Source organism: Podarcis erhardii, assembly GCF_964252035.2.
Source record: "Podarcis erhardii genome assembly, chromosome: 18".
Taxonomy (NCBI): domain Eukaryota; kingdom Metazoa; phylum Chordata; class Lepidosauria; order Squamata; family Lacertidae; genus Podarcis; species Podarcis erhardii.
This window is the reverse complement of record NC_138516.1, coordinates 6,460,781-6,487,256: the sequence shown is the minus strand read 5'-3', so window position 1 is coordinate 6,487,256 and position 26,476 is coordinate 6,460,781. Positions and strand designations below refer to the sequence as shown.

General features: G+C 48.6%; 1 protein-coding gene and 1 long non-coding RNA gene across 5 annotated transcripts in view; one reads left to right on the top strand and one right to left on the bottom strand.

The window, feature by feature from the left end:
* The window catches only part of LOC309333110, a 51,788-nt gene extending 49,151 nt beyond the window's left edge, over positions 1-2,637 (top strand). The window contains exon 2 of the long non-coding RNA XR_014152390.1: positions 1,896-2,637. This is a non-coding gene — a long non-coding RNA (uncharacterized lncRNA). The remainder of the gene's footprint in view (positions 1-1,895) is intronic.
* Positions 2,017-25,968, bottom strand: UBXN6 (UBX domain protein 6). 4 transcript variants are annotated; one of them, XM_081846311.1, is made up of 11 exons: positions 25,848-25,968; positions 20,866-21,026; positions 18,434-18,495; positions 16,002-16,136; positions 13,864-13,961; positions 11,818-11,893; positions 10,862-10,946; positions 7,714-7,927; positions 4,955-5,085; positions 3,848-3,993; positions 2,017-2,730 (listed from the first exon to the last, which is right to left on the bottom strand). In XM_081846311.1, exons 1-11 carry the CDS (start codon positions 25,928-25,930, stop codon positions 2,602-2,604), a joined length of 1,320 nt encoding a protein of 439 aa, XP_081702437.1. In that variant the 5' UTR covers positions 25,931-25,968; the 3' UTR covers positions 2,017-2,601. The 4 variants fall into 4 exon arrangements, with proteins under 4 accessions (XP_081702437.1, XP_081702438.1, XP_081702436.1 ...); XM_081846312.1 differs by lacking the exon at positions 25,848-25,968 and adding an exon at positions 24,163-24,256; XM_081846310.1 differs by lacking the exon at positions 25,848-25,968 and adding an exon at positions 24,075-24,225.
* Between the last annotated feature and the right edge of the window lie 508 nt (positions 25,969-26,476).

Genomic DNA, 26,476 nt, shown 5'->3' with positions numbered 1-26,476 from the left:
CCCCCGCGACCCTCTCCCGGCTGGAGAGGTGACGCGTGGCTATGGCAGGAGCCTCTAGCCACGCGCCACCTCTCCAGCCGGGAGAGCCGCATGGGGCTAAAGAAGCCCCGCTTACTCTCTCCCAGCTGGAGAAGTGACGTGCGACTATGGCAGCAGCCTCTCCACTGCGCCTTTCCGCTGCTCCCTAACCTGCTCTTTGGGACTGGTGGTGGGCTTCCCCCGCCAGCCCCAAAGAGCAGGTCGAAAGGAACCTGAAGCCTGGAGAGCGAGAGGGGTCGTTGCGCACCGACCCCTCTTGCTCTCCAGGCTTCCAAGGTAGCCGCCTGAACGCACCTTAAACGGCACCTTGTTTTAGAGCGGGAAAACAAGAGGGGGAAAATTCTCCCCCTCTCTGCGCAGCACCTCCTGCCGCTTCGCTGAAGGGGCGCTGGGCAGAGAGGGGGAGATATTTTTTTTCTTGTTCTCCCCCCTCTAAAACAAGGTGCGTCCTATGGTGCGAAAAATATGGTACATATTAAAACAAAAACCAACAGCCTCTCCCTCCTACAGATTTAAAGTAAAGGTAAAGGTACCCCTGCCCGTACGGGCCAGTCTTGACAGACTCTGGGGTTGTGCGCCCATCTCACTCAAGAGGCCGGGGGCCAGCGCTGTCCGAAGACACTTCCGGGTCACGTGGCCAGCGTGACAAGCTGCATCTGGCGAGCCAGCACAGCACACGGAAACGCCGTTTACCTTCCCGCTAGTAAGCGGTCCCTATTTATCTACTTGCACCCGGGGGTGCTTTCGAACTGCTAGGTTGGCAGGCGCTAGGACCGAGCAGCGGGAGCGCACCCCGCCGCAGGGATTCGAACCGCCGACCTTTCGATCGGCAAGCCCTAGGCGCTGAGGCTTTTACCAACAGCGCCACCTGCGTCAGATTTAGAAGGCTGCAAAATGCTAATCCGCCAAAGCCTGGTTACAGAGAACATTTTTGCCCGGCGCCTAAAAGGTAGGTGGTGCAGGTGCCAGGCAAGCCTCCCTGGAGAGAGCGTTGCACAAATGGGGAGCCAGCACAGAGAAGGCCCGTTCTCGTGTTGCCGCTCTCCAGACCTCTAATAGGGGAGCAACATGAAGGAGGATAGCAGAGTTTCAACGTCTTACCCTGGCGACATGTAAGATCTTACCTGGGGTCTAGTACTGTTATTATTTATACCCCACTTATCTGGCTGGGTTGCCCCCAGCCACTCTGGGCACAGAAAAACCATAATAAAATGTCAAACATTAAAAACCCTATACAGGGCTGCCTTCAGATGTCTTCTAAAAGTCAGTTTTATTTCCTTGACATCTGAGGGGAGGGTGTTCCACTGAGGGCACTACCACCTGGTTCGCTGTAACCTCACATCTCGCAGGGAGGGAACCGCCAGAAGACCCTCGGAACTGGACCTCAGTGTCCGGGCAGAACGATAGGGGTGGAGACGCTCCTTCAGGTATACAGGGCCAAGGCCATTTAGGGCTTTAAAGGTCAGCACCAACACTTTGAAATGTGCTTGGAAATGTACTGGGAGCCAATGTAGGTCTTTTAGGACTGGTGTTATATGGTCCTGGTGGCCGCTCCCAGTCACCAGTCTGGCAGCCGCATTCTGGATTAGTTGAAGTTTCCGACTCGCTTTCAAAGGTAGCCCCACGTAGAGCGCATGGCAGTAGTCCAAGTGGGAGATAACCAGAGCATGCACCACTCTGGTGAGACAGTCTGTGGGCAGGGAGGGTCTTATCCTGCATACCAGATGGAGCTGGTAGACAGCTGCCCTGGACACAGAATTGACCTGCGCCTCCATGGACAGCTGTGAATCCAAACGACTCCCAGGCTGCGCACCTGGTCCTTCAGGGGCACAGTTACCCTGTTCAGGACCAGGGAGTCCCCCCCCCCCACTTGCATGTGGATCAGATGCTCCACCCCCAAGCCATAACCTCTCTCCCCTCACGCCATTCGCCACTCTCATCGCCTGCTGTTCTGGAAGACAAAACACCCCAAGTACCTGTGGCAGCACATCTTCCTTTAATAAAGCCAACAGCTTCTCCTGCCTGTAGGCTGACTCAGTTACAGACCAAAAACGAAACAAAAAACAAAGCTTCTTCCTAGCCCGGGATCGGGGAGGAACAAGGTTTGTGGAACGGAAGCAAAAAGGAAGCGCTCCTGGCCCCTCGGAACAAGCCGATTCGTGTCGCCAGGGCAGGGTAGTGTTTTCATCTTTGTTTTTTCCCAGTGAGAAGCTTCGTTTTGAGGCTAGAAAGAGGTTAGGACCCCTCCAGGGGAAGGTTATAAATAAAAGAAGAAAAAGAAGCAGCAGTGTAAAAATATCTCTCTTGATCCAACTCGTTTTGAACCAGTTCCAAGTCCTCCATGCGCTACTGCCCGGCGAGGCAACTGCTCCGGCCACGGCTACTCTGATTCCAGGGCCCTAACTAGGGGAAAACAGAAGCCTCCCCGCCCCCTATTTCCGCCCCCATTTAGTGTTCACAAGACAGGGAGTTACTGGAGTGTCCGAAGCAGCGTCCGTAAGAAACACGGGAGAAGGGGACCACGAGGGACGGGGCTGGATCTAATCCCGGTTTGCTTTATTTTCAGGACAGGGTCTGCACAGCCAGCAGGAGGTCCGGCTTCAACACGCTCCCCATGCGCTCCCCGCCGGAAGCCTTGATATCCGCCATGACGTCGGCATCCCAGGCGAACGTCAGAAGGGCAGAAGGCACCTTGGAAGAAGAAACAAAGGCACTTGGCGTTATTAGGACTAGAGGTGTAAAATTTCCGGAAATTTTGAAGCCATGAGCGGGTGGGAAATGTCATTCCCTCCCCCCTATTTTTTTTCCCGGGGGGGGGGGGAATGGAAATTTTGGAAAAATTGAAACAAAGTTCAGTGTGGCTTTACAAATTGTGTGAAACGCAGAGTAGATAAAAGTACAGTGGTACCTTGGGTTAAGTACTTAATTCGTTCCAGAGGTCTGTTCTTAACCTGAAGCACCACTTTAGCTAAAGGGGTCTCCTGCTGCCGCCGCAGCCCAATTTCTGTTCTTATCCTGAAGCAAAGTTCTTAACCTGAAGCACTATTTCTGGGTTAGCAGAGTGCGTAACCTGAAGCGTATGTAACCTGAGGTACCACTGTATTGTGCTTGCAATAAAACAGAAAGCTTGCTGGGGAGACCACACATTACAAGGAACGCAAAATACTGTATTTTTTGCTCTGTAAGACTCCCTTTTTCCCTCCTAAAAAGTAAGGGGAAATGTGTGTGCTTCTTATGGAGCGAATGCAGGCTGCGCAGCTATCCCAGAAGCCAGAACAGCAAGAGGGATTGCTGCTTTCACTGCGCAGCGATCCCTCTTGCTGTTCTGGCTTCTGAGATTCAAAATATTTTTTTTCTTGTTTTCCTCCTCCAAAAACTAGGTGCGTCTTGTGGTCTGGTGCGTCTTATAGAGCGAAAAATATGGTAACTTTAGCAAGGTTTTACTAACAAAAACAAAAACTCCTTTTACACTAAACATATCAATAAGCATAACCCAACCCCCGGGTACTGAGAGAGCTAGGTGCTAATCTTTATATACTATACCCAATTGCTGACACAGCTTAATTAACACAACTTAACAGCACCTGCTATACTGCTTCACAGCTGTAAAACTAGGTCATGTTATTTGCTCTGGCCCTTAAAGACATACACATCTTGTGGAACAATAATGAACCTTCAAATTTAAATAGACCATTCAACAATTCAATGGTGCTTGCTCCAGGTTTCGACGTGGACAGGACCGCACCTGACACACCCCCCCCCGCCCCCGTCATTGGCAAGGAGACTTAATCAAAGTGGCCACACTTACCAGGCCACATTCATTGAGCGCCATGCTCTCGTCGGTCAGTTTGTGGCCTCCGGGGGCCAGAAGCTCAAAGGGGAGCCAGTTGTTCTGCAGCGTCTCTCGCACAAACTGGTAAAGGGCTGAGACGGGCTCCCGGGCGTAGAACGTCCCTGCGCCAGAAAGAAAGGAAATTTACTCTCCAGTGTTTTGTGCAGATTCGGAAAGCTTCAGGGCAAACCCATGCCATGCATCTGAAGCACATTCAACACGCATTTGAAGCCTGTGACTTCACTCAAAAGGATCCCAGGAACCATGGTTTCTCTATTGCAAATCTACCCATGCTCTTAGTGGGGGTGGGCAGAGGAAAAACTAGACCATGGGTGGTCCAGGAATCAGCGTGTTTTAACATGAGTAGAATGTGTGCTTTTATTTAAAATGCATCTCTGGGTTATCTGTGGGGCCTGCCTGGTGTTTTTACATGAGTAGAAGGTGCCCTTTTATTTAAGATGCATCTCTGGGTTATTTGCAGGGAATAGGAATTCGTTCATTATTTTCCCCCAAAAATATAGTCCAGCCCCCTCACAAGGTCTGAGGGACAGTGGACTGGCTCCCTGCTGAAAAAGTTTGCTGATCCCTGAACTAGACCATGTGAAAAACGACCGTAAGATTTTAGCTGCAGTTTGTTCCTTTTCAGCTTTGTATTCTTGTTATTCTTGTACTCTGGTTACGTGCTTAATTCGTTCCGGAGGTCCGTTCTTAACCTGAAACTGTTCTTAACCTGAAGCACCACTTTAGCTAATGGGGCCTCCCGCTGCTGCCGTCACGCGATTTCTATTCTCATCCTGAAGCAAAGTTCTTAACCCAAGGTACTATTTCTGTAACCTGAATCGTATGTAACCCGAGGTACCACTTTACATTCCGTTGTTGCGCCCGTAACTTAGGTTTAAGGAGCCATTTAGCTCCTGGCTTTCATATCTCAGTTTCTAGCGCTGCTCGCGAGGTCATCGTGCTATATTATTTCTTTAAGGCATCCCTTCTTCCGGCCCAAAGACTTAGGATGAAGCAACCTGTGACGACCGAGCATTGGGTGGTTGGCGGGCTCTGGCTCGCACCCAGAGCTTTCGCACGTACCTTGTAAGATGTACCCGTCCGGGAAGCGGATGCGCAGCAAGGCATAGTTGTACTTTCTAATCTCCCTCTGCTCCTCCTTTTCCCGCATGGCTTTCGTTCTCAGCATCGATGCCTTCTCAACCGCTTCTGCCCTTCAGAGGCAAAAGAAAGAGGGACCACATTGGAACGCATTGGACCCAACAACTGGTGTCGCCGACACATCCGCAGCGGTTTCCAGATCTAAAATACAATGAGCACCTCATTCAAAGCAGCCCTGCATTGGCTGCCTTTACCGTTTTTTTGGTGCCCACTTTCGGGTTGGAGGAGAACCGGAAATAGCTTGTGCGCATGCGCAAGCGTTATTTCTGGTGCACATTTGGGTCAAAGGAGGCCCATGCACTTGCGCACAAGCTAGCGTATTTTTCCTTCTATAACACGCAGATTCTTTCTCCTAAAAAGGAAGGGGAAATGTCTGTGCGTGTTATTGAGCGAATGTGTGGTCCCTGGAGCCAAATGGCGCGAGGGGATGCAAGAAAAATCATATCACGCGTCTCGGAGAAGGGAAACTTGAAAAGAGGAAGCAGCTGCTTTCCTCTGTTTCCTTGCTGTGTTTGCTCAAACGGAACAAAGAGCAGGGAAAGCCCCTCCCCTCCAGGCAAGCAGAGGGAAAGCAGAGCTGAAAACATGCAGGAGGGAGAGGGGGAGAGAGAGAGAGAGAGAGAGAGAGAGCGCGCGCGCACGCAAGCTGGCTGGCTGGCTTGGGTGGGTAGGTGAGGGAAAACTTTTGCCTTCCTTTCCTCCCTCCCGTTATACCCCTCTCCTGCATTCTTAGCCAGCTGCTTCTCTGCACACCCCTCTAGTGCTCCTTCTCCGTTCTGTGTTTTTCCTTCCCTCCCCACTTAAAATGTGGTTAAAAAGCATGGATCCACATGGATCCTCAGGATCTTTGCATTGGGTCACCCCAAATTCACCATCAGATCACATAGCATGTCCATGGCTACAGCCTGCCCCCCAAAAATCACGCACCCACTGTTGCCTGGGGCTGCAATGGTGCAAAAACGTGGTTAAAAAGCATGGATCTACATGGATCCTCAGGATCTTTGCATTAGGTCACCCCAAATTCACCATCAGGTCACATAGCATGTCCATGGCTACAGCCTGCCCCCCAAAAATCACGCACCCACTGTTGCCTGGGGCTGCAATGGTGCAAAAACGTGGTTAAAAAGCATGGATCTACATGGATCCTCAGGATCTTTGCATTAGGTCACGCCAAATTCACCATCAGGTCACATAGCATGTCCATGGCTACAGCCTGCCCCCCAAAAATCACGCACCCACTGTTGCCTGGGGCTGCAATGGTGCAAAAACGTGGTTAAAAAGCATGGATCTACATGGATCCTCAGGATCTTTGCATTAGGTCACCCCAAATTCACCATCAGGTCACATAGCATGTCCATGGCTACAGCCTGCCCCCCAAAAATCACGCACCCACTGTTGCCTGGGGCTGCAATGGTGCAAAAACGTGGTTACAAAGCATGGATCCACAGGGATTCTCAGGATTTTTGCATTTCACCATCAGATCACATGTCTGTGGCCACAGCATGAAGCACAAAAATGATACATCCACTGTTTCATTTTTCCCCTTGTTTTCCTCCTCTAAAAACGATGTGCGTGTTATAGAGCGAAAAATACAGTACTTCCAGTGCTCCTCCGACCCGGAAGTGCGCTGGAAATTGTGTGTGCGCACGCATATGGGCATGCGCTCCCCCGCCCTCCAGCCCGCCGCGCAATCGGCGCTGGAGACACCAGCCCGAGGTGCGGTAAGTTTGCTCACCCCTGGTATTAGGCGATGTCCCCGTTCCCAGGCACTTGAAGTTAAGGGATGTCCCCGTTCCCTTCTACTTGAAGTTAAGGGAGCTTAAAGTGGCTTAAAGTTAAGGGAGCCATTTTAAAATAGGCTTCTCATTGTGGAGTGCTGCTTTTAATGACTAACGACCCTGCGAAGCAACAGCTTTCTTGGTTCAAGTCCTGATGTTCTGCGAAATGTACTTAAACACTTATTTAAATAAAAATGATTTTCAAAGCAACCCCCAGACCGAGCTTGGGGAGGCAGCAGCAAAAACGTGTGGCCTGTGTTGGACTGATCTTTAGTTTAATAATGATATTGGAAAGCTGTTCCATTCAATTACAGTGGTGCCTCGCAAGACGAAAAGAATCCGTTCCGCGATTCTCTTCGTCTAGCGGTTTTTTCGTCTTGCGAAGCAAGCCCATTGACAGCTTAGCGGATTAGCGCTATTAGCGGTCTAGCGGCTTTTAGCGATCAGCTGTTAAGCGGCTTATCAGCGGAACAGCTGATAAGCGGCTTAGCGGCTTAGGAAAGGGGGGGGAAGCGGGGGGGAAACCGCGGGAACTCGCAAGATTTTTTCGTCTTGCGAAGCAACCCCATAGAGAAATTCATTTAGCGAAGCGCCTCTAAAACGGAAAACCCTATCGTCTAGCGGGTTTTCCGTCTTGCGAGGCGTTCGTCTTGCGGGGCACCACTGTATAAGGAAGCTCAGAAGGGGGGGACTAGAGGAAGTCAATTAAGAGGTTTAAAAAGGTGGGATTTTAAAAGAATTAAGTTTGTTGTTATTATTTGTGTATTGCTTTGTTTTTGTTTTTGTGTGTTATTATGCTTTGTAGTTTTTGTTATATTTGTGGAAAATCTAATAAAATTAATAATAATAAAAACAACAATGTGTGTGGCCTGTGAGCCTTTCAGTTGAGGCGGGATCACTCACCGAAGCCTCTGTTCGCGCTTGAGCTCCTCGGCGGTGATGCTGAAGAAGTCGCTTGGCAGCTCGAAGCGAGAGGCCTGGGGGGACGGCTTGAAGACGCGAAGCTGGCGGTCCAGCTGGGCCCGGAGCGGTTCCCCGCTCAGAAGCTTCTCCTTGTGCTCCTTCAGGTCGCCCAGCTTCCCCTCCTTCAGGACATAGAAGTCCTCTGTGGCCTCTTCTAAAAGGATGGAGAGGGGAGGGAAACAGAGGGATCCTCTTAGCACTTGGCACTTGCAAAGGGGACAGGGGGTGGGCAGTTGTGGAGGACTCCCTGGTCCTGAATGAGTTAAGGTAAAGGGACCCCTGAGCATTAGGTCCAGTTGTGGCCGACTCTGGGGTTGCGGCGCTCATCTTCCTTTACTGGCCGAGGGAGCCGGCGTACAGCTTCCGGGTCATGTGGCCAGCATGTCACGGGGCTGCCAGGGAATGCCCCAGAGCTTAGGGAGGGGGAAAACAGGAGCCTTTAGAGAAGACAGGAGAGGGAGAGGAGGACAAGCAAATGGTACTCAAGCGGCAAGGATGCTCCCGGATGCTGGAGAGCCGCAACACCACCCAACCAGTTCAGGGACAGAGGGAGATTCAATGCCCATTCCTTCAGTACAGGACAGGAGGGGGTTAAAACGCAGGGAACAGAGGAGGCACTTGGGGCTTCCCAAGCTCCTCTGCTGGAGGAGGAGCCGAAAGCTCCCACTTCCTGGACCTGCTACCGAGGACTCGGACGCTTGAAGCTATGTTCTATACCTTGTAAATATGTATATAAAGACTGTACAGTGGTGCCTCGCAAGACGAAATTAATCCGTTCCGTGAGGCTCTTCGTATAGCGGTTTTTTCGTCTTGCGAAGCAAGCCCATTGACAGCTTAGCGGATTAGTGCTATTAGCGGTTTAGCGGCTTTTAGCGGATCAGCTGATAAGCGGCTTAGGGCTTAGGAAAAGGGGGGGAGGGGAAAAACCCCGCAGGAACTCGCAAGACATTTTCGTCTTGCGAAGCAAGCCCATAGGGAAATTCGTTTTGCGAAGCGCCTCCAAAACGGAAAACCTTTTCGTCTAGCGGGTTTTCCGTCTTGTGAGGCGTTCGTCTTGCGGGGCACCACTGTAAATACATCTCTGAGTGAGCAGAGGTATTCCTTGCGAAAGGCTTCCAGACCCATCACAGGGCAGCTGTCCACCAGCTCCACCTGAAACCCTGCCTGCTTGCGCACTGTCTCGCCAGAGTGGTGCATGCTCTGGTTATCTCCTGCTTAGACCACTGCTCTCTGTGGGGCTACCTTTGAAGGCGACTCAGAAACTACAACTAATCCAGAATGTGGCAGCTAGACTGGGGACCGGGAGCCACCGGCAGAACCATGTAACACCAGTTCTGAAGGATCTTGACTGGTTCCCAGTATGTTTCCGAGCACAATTCAAAGTGTTGGTGCTGATCTTTAAAGCCCTAAACAGCCTCAGCCCAGTATACCTGAAGGAGTGTCTCCACCCCCATCGTCACCCCAGCCCAGACACTGGTGTCCAGCTCCGAGGGTCTTCTGCCAGTTCCCTCCCTGCAAGAAGCGAAGCTACAGGGAACACCCTCCCAACAGATGTCAAGGAGATAAACACCTATATAGCTTTTAGAAGAGGTCTGAAGGCAGCACTGTATAGCAAAGTTCTAAATGTTTGATGTTTCGTTGCATTCTTAATATTTTGTTGGGAGCCGCCCAGAGCGGCTGGGGCAACCCAGTTAGAAGAGTGGCATATAAATTTAAAAATAATAGTAATCATATCTGCAGGAACTTCTTGCAATGCAACTTTTCTCAGATAGCAATTCACGAAAAGTAGGACGGAAGGTAAGATAAGGCTAAAGAAACTAACGGTAAATTGAATTGGAAAATTTTTGAATGTTAATGATAATGAAATGAAATGAAGCAGTTTTAATAATAAGGTAAAATAAGAATTTGTAAGAATGGATTGATAGTAGACGAAAATTTGAAGCTATAATACGTGAGGATAAATAATTAAGGGTAAATTAAGAGGGTATGAATTTGCTGAACCAAATTTTGAAATGGAATACAAAAAAGGGAGGTGTGAGGAAGTCAGGAAAATAAGTAAATGAATGGTAAGAAACTAAAAAAGAGGGATTTTTATTTTTTATTTTTTCTCTTTTTCTTTTTATGTTAAATTTTGGGTTCTTGTATTTTTTTGTGCTTTTTATTGTTTATTGTCTTGTAACTTCTTTTTTTGTTAAAAATTTAATAAAATATCATTAAAAAAAAAAAAGTAGGACGGAATGGAGATAGACTTAAAATAAATACCGTCATACCTCAGATTACAGACACTATAGGCTGTGCGTTTTCGGGTTGCGCACCGCGCCAAACCTGTAAGTACCAGAACGGGTTACTTCTGGGTTTCAGCGCTCGCGCATGAGCACTAAATCACACTTTGCACATGCGCAGAAGCACTGAATCACGACCCGCGTGTGTGCAGACACGGCGTTGTGGGTTGCGAATGTGCCTCCTGCATGGATTAGGTTCACAACCCGAGCGCCCGCTGTGTATCTCCACCGCAGCAGCTCTTGAAATGTGGGTTGAAGATGGACAGAAAAGCTTCCAATCTCAAGGGAACTTAAAAGGGCCTGGAGAAACCCTCACCCCAGGAATCCCCCATCTGACCTACAGTATTTTTTGCTCTATAAGACTCACTTTTTCCCTCCTAAAAAGTAAGGGGAAATGTGTGTGCGTCTTATGGAGCGAATGCAGGCTGCGCAGCTATCCCAGAAGCCAGAACAGCAAGAGGGATTGCTGCTTTCACTGCGCAGCGATCCCTCTTGCTGTTCTGGCTTCTGAGATTCAGAATATTTTTTTTTCTTGTTTCCCTCCTCCAAAAACTAGGTGCGTCTTGTGATCTGGTGCATCTTATAGAGCGAAAAATACGGTAATTGAAACCAGAAGCATTCTGTACAGTGTTCAAAGTGCTTCTCGCCTTGTAATCCTGGCAACAATCCTGTAAGTTCGGTAGGTCTTATCCTTGTCCTCATCTGCGGCTTGCCGAGATTCTGTGCGGCTCACCCAGGGCCACCTTGTGAGTTTGTGAGCCTTTCCGTCTGCAGCTCAGCCTTTCAGCTGCTCCGCTGAGCCTTACCTTGTCCTGGGACACTGAGGGTGGCCTTTTCAAACCCAACGGCCTGGAAAAACTTGTGTGTCCCCTCCAGACAGTGGATCCTTTCCTAGGAGGAAGACAAACGAATCTGTGCTGTTTCTTTCTTTTCCTGCAAGCTTTTCCTGCCATCCCACACAAATTCTAAAAGCCAGTCAGCTAGAGAATCCCTGAGGCTGGTTGTTTCAGTTTTATGTCGCTTGCCTTTGCACACTGCCAAAGTCTGTTCAACAATATACGGGATTTAAGCGAGGGGTGGAGACCCTGTGAGCTGTGGGCCAAATCTGACCCAGCATGAGCCTGGCCCCAAACCACGCCCACCTGCCCCACATCTTATGTCACAAGAATCTTAGCTTCAAGCGATCTTAGCCCCCTGAGCTGACATGCCAAATGCAGCTTATCCTTCACTTTTCTAGTCCTCATTTTTCTGTGAGATGGTTTCTGCCAAGCTCTAGCGAGAGCAGGGTTTGGGAACGTGGACATTAGGTAAAGGTAAAGGGACCCCTGACCATTAGGTCCAGTCGTGGCCGACTCTAGGGTTGCAGCACTCATCTCACTTTATTGGCCGAGGGAGCCGGCGTACAGCTTCCGGGTCATGTGGCCAGCAGGACTAAGCCGCTTCTGGCGAACCAGAGCAGCGCACGGAAACGCCGTTTACCTTCCCGCCGGAGCGGTACCTATTTATCTACTTGCACTTTGTGCTTTCGAACTGCTAGGTGGGCAGGATCTGGGACCGAGCAATGGGAGCTCACCCCGTCGCGGGGATTTGAACCGCCGACCTTCTGATCGGCAAGTCTTAGACTCTGTGGTTTAACCCACAGCGCCACCCGCGTCCCATTACTGGGCCCTCAACTCCCACAAGGCCCAGCTGCTGGCAGGGACAGTTGTCTGGGACGAGAGGAGTTGCACTCCAGCAGCTCCCTCCTCTGAAACACACCCACCTGGAACACTTTGTTCTGCAGTTTGATTTTCCGGTACTTCTCTTCCTCTGGGTGGAGGTGAATGTTGTCAAGGTATCTTGGGAAGGAAGACAAGTTGTCATTCTGGGCACCAGTTTGCTCAAGCTTCCTCTCAAAAGAAAGTACCACCAAGTTCAATAGGGACTTTTTATACCATTTTCATAGGTTTTTTAAATACAGTGGTGCCCCGCAAGACGAACGCCTCGCAAACACGGAAAACCCGCTAGACGAAAGGGTTTTCCATTTTGGAGGCGCTTCGCAAAACGAATTTCCCTATGGGCTTGCTTCGCAAGACGAAAATGTCTTGCGAGTTCCTGCGGGGTTTTTCCCTTTCCCCCCCCCTTTTCCTAAGCCGCTAAGCCGCTTATCAGCTGATCCACTGATAAGCCACTTAACAGCTGATCGCTAAAAGCCGCTAAACCGCTAATACGCTAAGCTGTCAATGGGCTTGCTTCGCAAGACGAAAAAACCGCTATACGAAGAGCCTCACGGAGGCTTGTAGGAGGCTTGTCAGAAGGGTTTCCCCCCCAATAATAAGAATAATACATTTTTATTTATACCCCGCCCTTCCCGGTTCAAAAACCGGGCTCAGGGCGGCTAACAACAAATTTAAAACGCTTAATTGTAAAAGCAGCATAAATACAGTATAAAAACATGAATAACAATAAAATTCAAAATTCAGAAATCAATTTAGGGGAGATAAGCATTAGCTAATCTCCAGGGCTAGCCGGCTGAATTGGTCCTATTTGGGCCAGCGAGGAGACCAGGAGAGAATTAGCTTTGGGGTCTCAGAGCGGGTAATCTTCATAAAAGGGGAGGGGGAGGGAAGAGAAGGGAAATAAAAGATCAGGCTGAAATCAAATTAAAGGTTAAAAGAAGCAGCTTTCTTTTTAGGTATTATAGGGCAGGAATTGCCAGAAGAGCAGAAGAAGCTATTCATGGATGCTACAACAGCGGCCAGGACAGGCATAGGCAAACTCTGGCCCTCCAGAGGTTTGGGACTACAATTCCCATCATCCCTGACCACTTGTCCTGTTAGCTAGGGATGGGAGTTGTTGTCCCAAACATCTGGAGGGCTCTAGGATTTTACTAGCCCCCAAAAGGAAAGAAGACAAGACACCAACGGAAGAAGAATGGCAAGGTAAACATATGGAATATGCAGAAATGGTGAAACTCACGGGAAGACTCAGAGACAAAGACAACAGAGACTTTAAAAAAAGACTGGGGAGCGTTCATGTTGTATTTACAGAAATATTGTAAAGAAATGGACTCACTAGCAGGGTTTGAGCAAAACACTTAACGATTAAGAAAACCAAAGGAAAGGTGATGAAAGGGCAATATGGATATTAATTAAACGTAAGAAGTAACCGGAAGAAAATTTGGTACAAAAATGAGAAGAATGTAAGAGCATTCAGCTAAAAGATGAAAAATAAAAATAAAATTTAAGCAGAAGCAAATTGTTCAAGAACCAGAAGGGGAAGTGGAGGAAAGGCGCGGGGTGGGGAGTCATGTTTTATTCTATTTTTTATGTATGATAATTGTGTTGAATATTAAATGGTAAAACTTAATAAAAAATTATTACAACAACAACAATCTTTATTACGGTCCAGAGACCCAATACATAATTCATACAGCCTACCTCCAGGTTAAACAAGCATTATGTTCAGAATATAGGGATCACTGGTTCTTGTAAAAACCTGACAGTACCAAACTATCGAAGGCTTTTCACCAAAGCCAGACGAAACGTCTTTCCTTCTGCAGTGCTGGATGGCAGGTTGAGAGGAGTTCCCTACCAGGACAGACTTGGCTCGTGTGCTCAAGACATCGATTCCATAAAACATATTTTGTTGCACTGTGCAAAATATGAGCAAGCCAGGGCTGAACTGATACTGCCCTTGCTGGTACCTTTCCTGGGAAAATCAGAGGCTCACTATGTCAGGTTCCTATTGGAAGACCGGACAAAATTATTACAAAAAAAGGAACGGGGGGGGGGGGGGACGACACCAACAGACACCAGGCTCCACTTACTTTGCGATGGTCTCCACTCCGAGTTTGACCTTTTCCCGGTCCCTGTTGCAAGTGTGGATTTCCATGATGGCAGCAGCCACGGGGTCTTGGGAAGCATGCTGGGGAGATGAAGAAACAGAAATGCCCTGGGCTGTTCTGCCAAATCCTCGAAGGCCTCTAATCTTAATAACTTGAGTTGCAGGTATTCCAGGGCTTGGCAGACTCCCTTCTTGAAAAGGCACCTTACAAACTAGAAGGATCCAAAAGGCAGAGCTATGTAGCGTGATTTTATTACTCGTACAGAGGCACATGGTCATTCAATATATACAGTGGTACCTCGGGTTAAGTACTTAATTCGTTCTGGAGGTCCGTTCTTAACCTGAAACTATTCTTAATCTGAAGCACCACTTTAGCTAACGGGGCCTCCTGCTGCTGCCGCGCCGCCAGAGCACGATTTCTGTTCTCATCCTGAAGCAAAGTTCTTAACCCGAGGTAATATTTCTGGGTTAGCGGAGTCTGTAACCTGAAGTGTACGTAACCTGAAGCATATGTAACCCAAGGTACCACTATATATGCAAATACTACCGGTATGTCTGGTTCATTTAAGACTACAGTTGTACCTTGGTTTTCGAATAGCTTAAGTTCTCGAACGTTTTGGCTCCTGAATGCTGCAAACCCGGACGTGAGTGTTCCGGTTTGCAAACGTTCTTTGGAACCCGAATGTCCGACGGAGCTTCCGATTGGCTGCAGGAGCTTCCAATCGGAAGCCACGCCTTGGTTTCCAAACGTTTTGGAAGTCGAACGGACTTCTGGAACAGATTCCGTTCGACTTCCGAGGTACGGCTATATATCGAACCTTTTGTCCTCCATAACGATGGAGCTCACCAGGGGAAGAACACTTTTATTTATTTCTACAAAACTTTGATAATTTTAAAAACAACTGCCGAATCCAAAGCGTTGTCTGCCAAGAGATGCATATACAGACGTTAAGTCTTGCGGTATCAAGACGGACTTGGAAAATCTTTTACATTACAACTCCTTTTATTTTTATCTATATGTGTTACTTTTAAAGGAAACCTTTGCATGCACTGATACTTTATTATTTAGTAAAGGTAAAGGGACCCCTGACCATTAGGTCCAGTCGTGACCAATTCTGGGGTTGTGGCGCTCATCTCGCTTTACTGGCCGAGGGAGCCGGCGTACAGCTTCCGGGTCATGTGGCCAGTATGACTAAGCCGCTTCTGGCGAAACAGAGCAGCGCACGGAAACGCTGTCTACCTTCCTGCCGGAGTGGTACCTATTTATCTACTTGTACTTTGAGCTGCTTTTGAACTGCTAGGTTGGCAGGAGCAGGCACCGAGCAACGGGAGCTCACCCCATCGTGGGGATTCGAACCACCGACCTTCTGATCGGGAAGTCCTAGGCTCTGTGGTTTAACCCACCCGCGCGCGCCGCCTGCGTCCCAAATTATTTGGTACTGGCCATGTAATTCAGTGTTCTGTGAACCTCAGCTTTAATTTGAGGAAGTTAAGTTTCCCGTCCCTAAGGTTGCGGAGACAGGCTTGGAAATACATGAGCAGTGCCTGGTGAAATCTCAGAAGCAGGATTCCAAGCAGCCATGTTATGGAGCTACCTATCATGGTGCTTTTACAGGATCTCATGAGTGAATAAAGCTGGCTGAAATACTCAAAGTAAGCAAATACCGTATTTTTTGCTCTATAAGGCTCACTTTTTCCCTCCTAAAAAGTAAGGGGAAATGTGTGTGCGTCTTATGGAGCGAATGCAGGCTGCGCAACCATCCCAGAAGCCAGAACAGCAAGAGGGATTGCTGCTTTCACTGCGCAGCGATCCCTCTTGCTGTTCTGGCTTCTGAGATTCAGAATATTTTTTTTCTTGTTTTCCTCCTCCAAAAACTAGGTGCGTCTTGTGGTCTGGTGCATCTTATAGAGCGAAAAATACGGTATATGCACATATTCTGAATGATGTGATATTTTATTATCCCTTTGCAGCTGTGCTGCATTTTGCTACTTTTGTCTTCCCAGGCAAAACTTGTTATGTTTGCATTTATTTTTTTCTGTTAACAGATCAATAAAGCCGACGGGGTGGGAATGCACTCTCTGTCGAGGCATCAGAGGACACACTCCCCAAAATAACCTTACCTCAAGGATGGCCTTTTTGATCTGCGCCTCTCTTTTATCCTTCCGGACGGTGGCCCCAGTTAAAGGGCAAGTGAAGTAGACTCCTGAGACAGAAAGCATGGAGGGATCTTCTTCTTGAAGAGCAGGTAAAGAATTCTGAAGAGAGACAGGATTTTAAGACAGGCGATGCAACACTGAAAAAGGTACTATGATGCATATAAGGTGGAATTGTTTGAACATCAAACAATTTTGGGAAACAATATATAATGAAATGAAAAAAATGTTCAGATATTCATTTAGGAACACATCAGAAGGTTTTCTATTGGGAATAGTACCAGGAAGTCTAAAGGAAGAAGACAAGACATTATATTTATATGCAACAGTAGCCGCAAGGCTATTGATTGCGAAAAATTGGAAAAGTGGTATTATACCGACAAAAACAGAGTGGCTTGCCAAATTATTGGAGTATTACAATATATCCAAAACAATGGGAGAAATTGGAAGGATCTCAAAAGAGAAGATAGACAGGGATTGGAAGGTGTTTAAAGGATCCTTGCAAAACCATATTGAAAAATCAGAACTCCTATTAGAGTAAACAAGTTCCGTTTTAAATACTGAAATACTAAATAAGATTGGTAACAATGTGTAACAGAAAAAGAAGCATGAAATTAGGTTAAAGGTGTGAGAAAAAAAGTAATAGAAGTTGAAAGAAATTGCAAATGAGTAGATTGGAAGTCTAACGCAAAGGTGGGGTGAGCTGGTGGGAAAAGGAATTATCTGTGAGATTGAGTGCAGGTATGTTTGAACATTTTTAAGGATTGTATGAAATGTATGTCTCTATGCTTGTATATTCACAATATGTGTGTATTAATGCTGAATTGTTTTAATAATAAAAACTTTTCAAAAAAATAAATAAATAAGACAGGCGCTCCATTGGAGGAAGAAAAAGAAAAGGCCTACGCCCATTGTAGTTTGTTTTGCCACTATTTTAGCAACTGCAATTATCATATAAATCAGGGGTCAGCAAACCTTTTCAGCAGGGGGCCGGTCCACTGTCCCTCAGACCTTGTGGGGGGCTGGACTATATTGGGGGTGGGAATGATGAAATAGCACCACGATCCCCGGTGGCTGCTTGCAAGCAACAGGAGCTTCCGGCGGCGGGAAGATGAGCGGCATGTGAAAGGACTCTGGAAAGGGGCTGCTTAAAATGGCGGCTGCTCAAGTGCTACTGCTGCTGCTGCTGCTGCTGCTGCAACAAACCCAGCCACCTTCCTCCTCTAGGCAGGGCATGGAGAAGCCAGGAGGAGGGAGGGAGGAGGCAGTGCCGCTGCCGTGTGAGGGAGAGGGAAAGAACGTGCGCACTGGCGATCCACGCGGCGATTCCCGGACCATCTGCGGGCCGGATCCAGAAGGCCGTTGGGCCTGATCTGGCCCACGGGCCTTAGTTTGCCGATCCATGATATAGATCAGGGTCGGCAAGGTTTACCTCGCCTGGGCCCGTTCACTCCCACGGAGATCGCTCCGTCGGCTGGGTCGCGTCTGCGCAGACACGATTTCCGGCGCTGCGGAAGTGAGTCCCCGCTCCACGCTGCACCAGTTTAGCTCAGCGTACAGGGACTCACTGAGTGGGCGGCTCGGTTTGGGGGCGGCTTATGGGTTGTTTAAGCAACGCTGCAGATTGCTGACCCGATATAGATCCATCTGAGGTATCGATTGGCTCGCTAGGTTTTAAAATGCCGTGGTGCCTCGCAAGACGAAATTAATACATTCCACAAGTTTTTTCTTCTTGCAAGTTTTTCGTCTTGCGAAGCACGGTTTCCCATAGGAATGCATTGAAAATCAATCAATGCGTTCCTATGGAGACCGTCCGGGCTTCCCCTCTGTCCCCGGAGATTGCGGGGCAGGCAACGGGGAGAAGCAATCTTCTCCCTGCCGCCCCTTGCTTTTACCAGGTCCAGGGACAGAGGGGAAGGCGTGCGCCTTCCCCTCTGTCCCCGGAGATTGCGGGGCTGGCAACGGGGAGAAGCGATCTCCCCGCCGCCCCTTGCTTCAAAAGAGGTCCGGGGACAGCGGGGAAGACGCGCTGCGCTTCCCCGCTATCCCCAGAGCTTGCAGGGCAAGCTTCATTTTGCGAAGCAAGCCCATAGGGAGATGTATCTTGCGAAGCGGCTAAGAAAACGAAAAACTCCTTCGTCTAGCGAGTTTTTCGTCTTCCGAGGCGTTCATCTTGCGGGGCACCACTGTGATTTACCTGTACACCTGATTGTTACTGCGACAGTGATGCCTCGATTTTGCATTTGTAAGCTGCTTGGAGCAGATTTACACAGAAAAGCGGCATACAAATTTAAAACAATAAATAAATGAAGGAAAGCCCAACCCTTTGAAGAAATACTAAAAGAGCAGGTCAAAAACCTACTAATAAATGGCGAGGCGACAAACGCAGCTGTTCCTACCTTCTGATCCACAGCGGCTCCTTTGTCGCTTGCAGCTGCTTCAGCCATAAGCTCCTTTTTCACTAGAAGAACAATTAGAACAAAGATATGCATCAAAAGTGAAATTTGAGGAGAGAAGCAACCAGGTATTTGGGGTCTATACCCATGGGTTGTGTGCTATAAATTAGTGTTCTATCCAAATTTACATCACCTTCTCTCTCTCATTGTGTACAATTACCTTCAACGCAAGTAGATGCAATGAAAATAACTGATGCGACTCGGGCCCATTAACATAAGAAGATTCCTGCAACACAAACCGCTGTGTTGCAAACTTAACACAACAAACAACACAAGCAACGCGAAGACCAGTACAGTGGTACCTTGGGTTACATACCCTTCAGGTTACAGACTACGCTAACCCAGAAATAGTGCTTCAGGTTAAGAACTTTGCTTCAGGATGAGAACAGAAATCGTGCTCCAGCGGCACGGCAGCAGCAGGAGGCCCCATTAGCTAAAGTGGTGCTTCAGGTTAAGAACAGTTTCAGGTTAAGAACGGACCTCCGGAACGAATTAAGTACTTAACCCGAGGTACCACTGTATACTAGATAGCACCGTAATTCTTACTGCATAATATACATACCGGTAATTTAGTACAACAAAAACAAAATGTGTACCCTTGCAAATTCTCTAATACATTTGAAAACAATGGCTCATCTAGCCCACGTTCTCACAGTGGCCAACCAGAGGCCTGTGGGGAACCCTCCAGCCCAGCGGTTCTCAACCTGTGGGTCCCCAGATGTTGTTGGACTACAACTCCCATCACCCCTGAGCTCTGGCCTTGCTAGCTAGGGGTGATGGGAGTTGTAGTTCCAACAACATCTGGGGACCCACAGGTTGAGAAAGGCTGCTCCAGCAGGACCCAAGCACACACAAACCCTCTCCGCTCCTGTGGTTTCAAGAGCGTTACTGCCTCTGCCCCGGAGGCAAAGAATAGCTTTGCCCTGATAGCCGATTCCTCCATGAATTTTTCCATCCTCTTCCAAAGCCATCTGTAATGGTTGTAAGGGGGGTTACTTGTGCGTAAATTGCCTTCGGTTCAGTTAGATGGTTTGCTCAACCTTGTTTAGGGTTAGAGCTCGCCCTCCGTGACCTGTTAGTCACTTGCAGAATCCGTCAGTGGGCGTTTCTTGAACCTCTTCCAGCATAAAAGCTGTTTGACCCCAAGTCTCCTCCTATGTTCTCTGCGCGGAACGCGTCTGCGCAAGTAAGGGGAAGGCAGGGGCGTGCCAGCACTCTCTCCGCTAGTTTCACTTGAAGGGTCTTGGAGCCCTGACACCGATTCCTCCATCTCCCTCTCCTCTCTATTGGTGTCACGCTGAAATCCTTCCCCTCTGCTGGTTCCCTCCCCGGCATCGCTCTGGTGCCCTGCCTCCATTTCTCCCTTTGATGTCAGTTCCCTGACACCATCCAAGTTGGTGCCCATCACTGCGGCAGGGAGTTCCAGAGATTAACCATGAACTAAGGACTTCCTTTTGCCTATCCTGAGCCTTCCACCATTCAGCTTTGCTGGAAGTCCAATAGTGGCAAGAGCTGCCGTTCATTTCAACGGGACTACTGCTCACGGACGCGGGTGGTGCTGTGGGTTAAACCACAGAACCTAGGACTTGCCGATCAGAAGGTCAGCGGTACGAATCCCTGCAATGACGGGGTGAGCTCCCTTTGCTCGGTCCCTGCTCCTGCCAACCTAGCAGTTCGAAAGCACGTCAAGTGCAAATAGATAAATAGGTACCACTCCGGCGGGAAGGTCAACGGCGTTTCCCTGCGCTGCTCTGGTTCGCCAGAAGCGGCTTGGTCATGTTGGCCACATGACCCGGAAGCTGTATGCCGGTTCCCTCGGCCAATAAAGCGAGATGAGCGCCGTAACCCCAGAGTCGGCCACGACTGGACCTAATGGTCAGGGGTCCCTTTACCTTTACCTTACTGTGAGCAGGACTTTGCAGACTTTTTTTACAAGGTATGTAGGAAACTGGATACACTGCCCAAAAAGCACAGGCACTGCACTTTCCCCTTCCTTCTGTGCAATAAGAGTGCCTCCCTGGATCCTCAGAACATATAAATCAGGGGTAGGCAACCTAGGGCCCGGGGGCTGGATGCAGCCCAATCGCCTTCTCAATCCGGCCCGCAGACGGTCCGGGAACCAGCATGTTTTTACATGAGTTGAATGCGTCCTTTTATTTAAAATGCATCTCTGGGTTATTTGTGGGGCATCGGGATTCGTTCATTCCCCCCCCCCGAAATATAGTCCGGCCCACCACATGGTCTGAGGGACAGTGGACTGGCCCACAGCTGAAAAAAGGTTGCTGAGCCCTGATATAAATGAACAACTAACCAAAAAGAGAGAGAGATTTCATTAAGACTCGCAGGCCAGCAACTCCTGCCCCTCGCCCTTTTACCCTGATTCCGGATGGCGTCTTGGGATGAGGGGGGACGAGGTTTGGGCTTCTGCTCCAGCCGGGCCAAGGCTGCTGCCGCCGCCATCTGAGCTTCATTGGTCGGCCCTTGGCGACACTTGGCAGGAGGGTCAGCTTTCGGTTTCTCCTTGGGAGCTCTTTCTCTGTTGGGGAGAAACAGAGACACTTTGAGGGCAGAGAAGCGCAAGTGCTTTGAAGGCCCAGCAAAGAACACAAGTGCCAGGGAGCCTGTCAAGCAGAACTGTTGCCAGGGGGCGCAGGTCAATTCTGTGTCCAGGGCAGCTGTCTACCAGCTCCATCTGGTATGCAGGCTGAGACCCTCCCTGCCCACAGACTGTCTCGCCAGAGTGGTGCATGCTCTGGTTATCTCCTGCTTGGACTACCACAATGCGCTCTACGTGGGGCTACCTTTGAAGGTGACTCAGAAACTGCAACTAATCCAGAATGCGGCAGCTAGACTGGGGACTGGGAGCGGCCGCTGAGACCATATAACACAGGTCCTGAAAGACCTACGTTGGCTCCCATGACATTTCCGAGCACAATTCAAAGTGTTGGTGCTGACCTTTAAAGCCCTAAGCGGCCTCAGCCCAGTATACCTGAAGGAGTGTTTTCACTCCCATCGTCCAGCTCCGAGGGCCTTCTGGTGGTTCCCTCCTTGCGAGAAGCCAAGTTGCAGGGAACCAGACAGAGGGCCTTCTCGGTGGTGGCGCCTGCCCTGTGGAACGCCCTCCCATCAGATGTCAAGGAAATAAACAACTATCTGACTTTTAGAAGACATCTGAAGGCAGTGCTGTTCAGGGAAGCTTTTAATGTTTAATAGGTTATTGTATTTTAATATTCTGTTGGAAGCCGCCCAGAGCGGCTGGGGAAACCCAGCCAGATGGGCGGGGTATAAATAATAAATTATTATTTGAGGGCAGAGAAGCGCAAGTGCTTTGAACGCCCAGGAAAGAACACAAGTGCCAGGGAGCCTGTCAAACAGAACTGTCGCCCTGAGGATCACGAGCGGCCAACCCCTTCCAGGTGGCGGCCCCCAGCAGCTGGAGGCAGGGCTGGCAGCACTGGGCAACACTGCCAATCCCCAGCCCGCAGCCCTGGACCTGTTCCTTCTGTTCTTCGCCATGAACACAGAGAAGCAACAGGAGCAGTATCTGCCTCCAGGTGAAGGTGTGAGCAAATGAGAAAACCTGTTCGAGAAGATTCCAGTGTGCCCAAAATTCTTTCTGGAATTGTAGGGACAGAACTACCTAAATTCCATAGAAATGTATTTAATGAATGCTACCTGCCCAAAGGGACGCGGGTGGTGGAGGTCTAAACCACAGAGCCTAGGACTTGCCGATCAGAAAGTCAGCGGTTCGAATCCCTGCAACAGGGTGAGCTCCCGTTGCTCGGTCCCTGCTCCTGCCAACCTAGCAGTTCGAAAGCACGTCAAAGTGCAAGTAGATAAATAGGTACTGCTCCGGCAGGAAGGTAAACGGTATTTCCGTGCACTGCTCTGGTTCGCCAGCCACATGACCCGGAAAGCTGTACACTGGCTCCCTCAGCCAATAAAGCGAGATGAGCTCCACAACCCCAGAGTCGGCCACGACTGGACCTAATGGTCAGGGGTCCCTTTGCCTTTACCTTACCTGCCCAAAAGTGGAAAGAAGAAGAAGTCCCAGCAAAGGAAGAATGGATACAAAAACTTATGGAATATGCAGAAAGGGTGAAACTTACCAGAAGAATAAGAAATCAAGACAACTTTTTTAAATAAAAGAATGGAAATGGTTTACTGAATATTACAGATAAATTGCAAACAGATAAAAACATTGGCAGGGTTACTGTAATAACCTGCAGTTTTGTAAGAGTATATATTTAAAGTAGATAATTAAACAAGCAAATTAAATGGATTTGAAAATGCAGAAGTTACTAAAAAATAAATTTAAGGAACCGCAGAAAGAGGGGGAAGGAAGTCAAACTTTGAAGTGTTAAATTGGTCGTAAAACTAATGAAATGGTTCAACTTGAAAAGTATAAATAAAAACGTTTTTAAAAAGCGAGAGAAGGTGCGAGTGCAAGAGAAGGCTAGCTTGGTTTTTAAGCCATAAGGCAGGGCTGAGGAAGTTGAGGTCTTCTAGCTGTTGTTGGGCTCCAAGTCCCACTAGCCCCAGTCAGGGATGATGGGAAATGTAGTCCCAACAACATCTGATGGGCCACAGATCCCTCACCCCTGTAGAGGGAATTTCATAAAACGGTGGGAATTTTGCGCCAACGAAGAGAACTAAAAGGTCCACAGACCACTGAATGTTTCCAAGCAAACTGTAAACAGATAAGAACACTGGCAGGGTTATTTTAATAACCTGCAGTTTTATTTTAAAAGTATATACTTAAAGCAGATGAATAAATGAACAATTTAAGTTAATTTGTATATGCTGAAAGTATTTAAAATAAATTTAAGGAACCTCAGAAAGAGGGGGAAGGAGGTCAGGTTTTGAAATGTTAAAATGACTTTAAAATTATTGAAATGTATAAAACTAAAAGGGACCCGGGTGGCGCTGTGGTCTAAACCACAGAGCCTAGGGCTTGCCGATCAGGTTGGCAGTTCAAATCCCCGCAACGGGGTGAGCTCCTGTTGCTCTGTCCCTGCTCCTGCCCACCTAGCAGTTCGAAAGCACGTCAAAGTGCAAGTAGATAAATAGGTACCGCTCCGGCAGGAAGGTAAACGGCGTTTCTGTGCACTGCTCTGGTTCTCCAGAAGCGGCTTAGTCATGTTGGCCACATGACCCGGAAGCTGTCTGTGGGCAAACGCCGGCTCCCTTGGCCTACAGAGCAAGATGAGCAAGTAACCCCAGAGTCGTCTGTGACTGGACCTAATGGTCAGGGGTAACTTTACCGTTACTATAGAACTAAAAATCATCAATATTTATTATTTATTTATAGATAGATAGATAGATATAGATACACACACACACACACACACACACACACACACACACACACACACGACCAGCCTGTTTAAACTCCAATGCCTTTCAAGATGGAGCCGATCTGTTTCTTGATGTTTAAAAGCCTCCGCCAGCTTCCCTAAAAGTTACTGAGCACATCCCAGGCTGAGCTGGGATTGCATCTTACAGTCTTTCACAACTCTCAGGGTAAAGCTGGCTACCTACCTGCCCAATTACCGATAAACGGCTAGGAAGATGACTTACACACCTATTCATATAGCGCAGGGAATTCCACGCAAAACTGAGAAATACTCCCAGGAGAAAAAAGAGACTGATATAGTGAAGGGGGTACATACACCACTCTGTGGTGGGGTGTTCGGCTCATCCTGGCAAACGCAAGCTCAGCAGAGAAGCCAAGGCAGTATGGACTCTGTCCAGCCAGCACTGTCCCCACAGTGTCACAGCACCATCACAAAGGGGCTGGGGAGCACCCACTTGCAGCCAGAGGCCCCCCAGAATGTCTTGGATGAAGGAGTTGAGGGGACACTCGTCAAATCTGCAGGTGACACCAAACTGGGAGGGGTAGCGAATGCTGCAGGAATCGGGATTGATAAAGACCTTAATGGATTGGAGAACTGGGCACAAGCTAACAAAACGAACTTCGATAGGGACAAATGTAAGGATCTGCACTTAGGCAGGAAGAATCAAATGCACAAATATAGGATGGGGGGAAACCTGGCTTGCTAGCGGTACATGTGGAAAGGATCTAGGGGTCTTGGTGGAGCACAAAGTGAACATGAGTCAACTGTGTGATGCAGCAGCAAAAAAGGCTAATGCTATTCTAGGCTGCACCAACAGAAGTCTAGTGTCCAGATAAAAGAAAGTAATAGGTAAAGGGACCGGAAGAAATATCAACAACCTCAGATATGCAGATGACACAACTTGATGGCAGAAAGTGAGGAGGAAACCTTTTATTAAGGGTAAAAGAGGAGAGCACAAAATATGGTCTGAAGCTCAACATCCAAAAAACGAAGATCATGGCCACTGGTCCCATCACCTCCTGGCAAATAGAAGGGGAAGAAATGGAGGCAGAGAGAGATTTTACTTTCTTGGGCTCCATGATCACTGCAGATGGTGACAGCAGCCATGAAATTAAAAGACACCTGCTTCTTGGGAGAAAAGCAATGACAAACCCAGACAGCATCTTAAAAAGCAGAGACATCACCTTGCCAACAAAGGTCCGTATAGTAAAAGCTATGGTTTTCCCAGTAGTGATGTATGGAAGTGAAAGCTGGACCATCAAGAAGGCTGATCGCCGAAGAATGTATGCTTTTGAATTCTGGTGCTGGAGGAGACTCTTGAGAGTCCCATGGACTGCAAGAAGATCAAACCTCTCCATTCGGAAGGAAATCAGCCCTGAGTGCTCACTGGAAGGACAGATCCTGAAGCTGAGGCTCCAAGACTTTGGCCACCTCGTGAGAAGAGACGACTCCCTGGAAAAGACCCTGATGTTGGGAAAGATGGAGGGCGCAAGGAGAAGGGGACGCCAGAGGAGGAGATGGTGTGACAGTGTTCTCAAAGCTACCAGCATGAGTTTGACCAAACTGCGGGAAGCAGTGGAAGACAGGAGTGCCTGGCGTGCTCTGGTCCAGGGGGTCACAAAGAGGCGGACACGACTAAGCGTCTAAACAACAACAACCCTTTAAAAATGTGGTTCTTTTTGGGGAGGGGGGTGTTATTGGGTTATTGTTTCTATTTTGACTTGATATATCGTAATCTTTTCTGTGAACCGCCCTGATGAACAAACAGCAAAAAAAATAAAGCGATGAAAACACAAAAAGCAGCTGGAGTTCTGGGCAGAGAAGGGACTCAACAACAACAACACTGTATGGCCCTCGGTCTAGTTGAGACCCCTGCCTTGCAGCGGGGGCTGGACTAGATGGCCTTTGGGGAGCCCCCTCCCTGCCCCTCCTTCTCTTCTCCCCCTCCCCCACGGGGACCCCGCCCACCAAATGCTGAGGAGGGGGAGGGGGCTGGTTACCTAGGCGACTCGCTGAGCTTCTGGCCCGGCCCGGCTCCCTTGAACTGCAGCTCCGCTTTGATATCCTGGAAAAACTTCTTCATGGCGGCGGCGGCGGCGTCGAAAGCGCCCCTCCCCCCCTTTTCCTTCCCCTCCCCCTCCCCCCTCCCCTCACGAATCCCCAAACATATCAGAACCCCGCCCCCGCCCTCGACTTTCGTTTCCTCTCGTCGCTCCGCCGTAAACAGGAAGCGGAAGTCGGTGGCCGGAAGGAAGAGGGACGCGCTTTCCGGTCACGTGCCGCCCTCTCTGGACTCAAACGGTAGAGTGCCCGATTGGCGTCGAGCCCAGCCGGAAGTGGAAAGCCTGCGCTTTGGATTGGTTATAGACGTCTATGGTTCCCGCTTCCGGGCTAGGAAGGCCGCTCTAGGCGAGTGACCTTCCTTCTCCATGGTCAAAGTTTACCAAGTCCTTAAATGAGGCCATGAAGTCATAGAAGAAGAAGAAGAAGAAGAAGAAGAAGAAGAAGAATAAATAAAATAATAATAATAATAATAATAAATAAAATAATAATAATAATAATAATAATAATAATAAAAAATAATAATAATAATAATAATAAAATAATAATAATAATAATAATAATAATA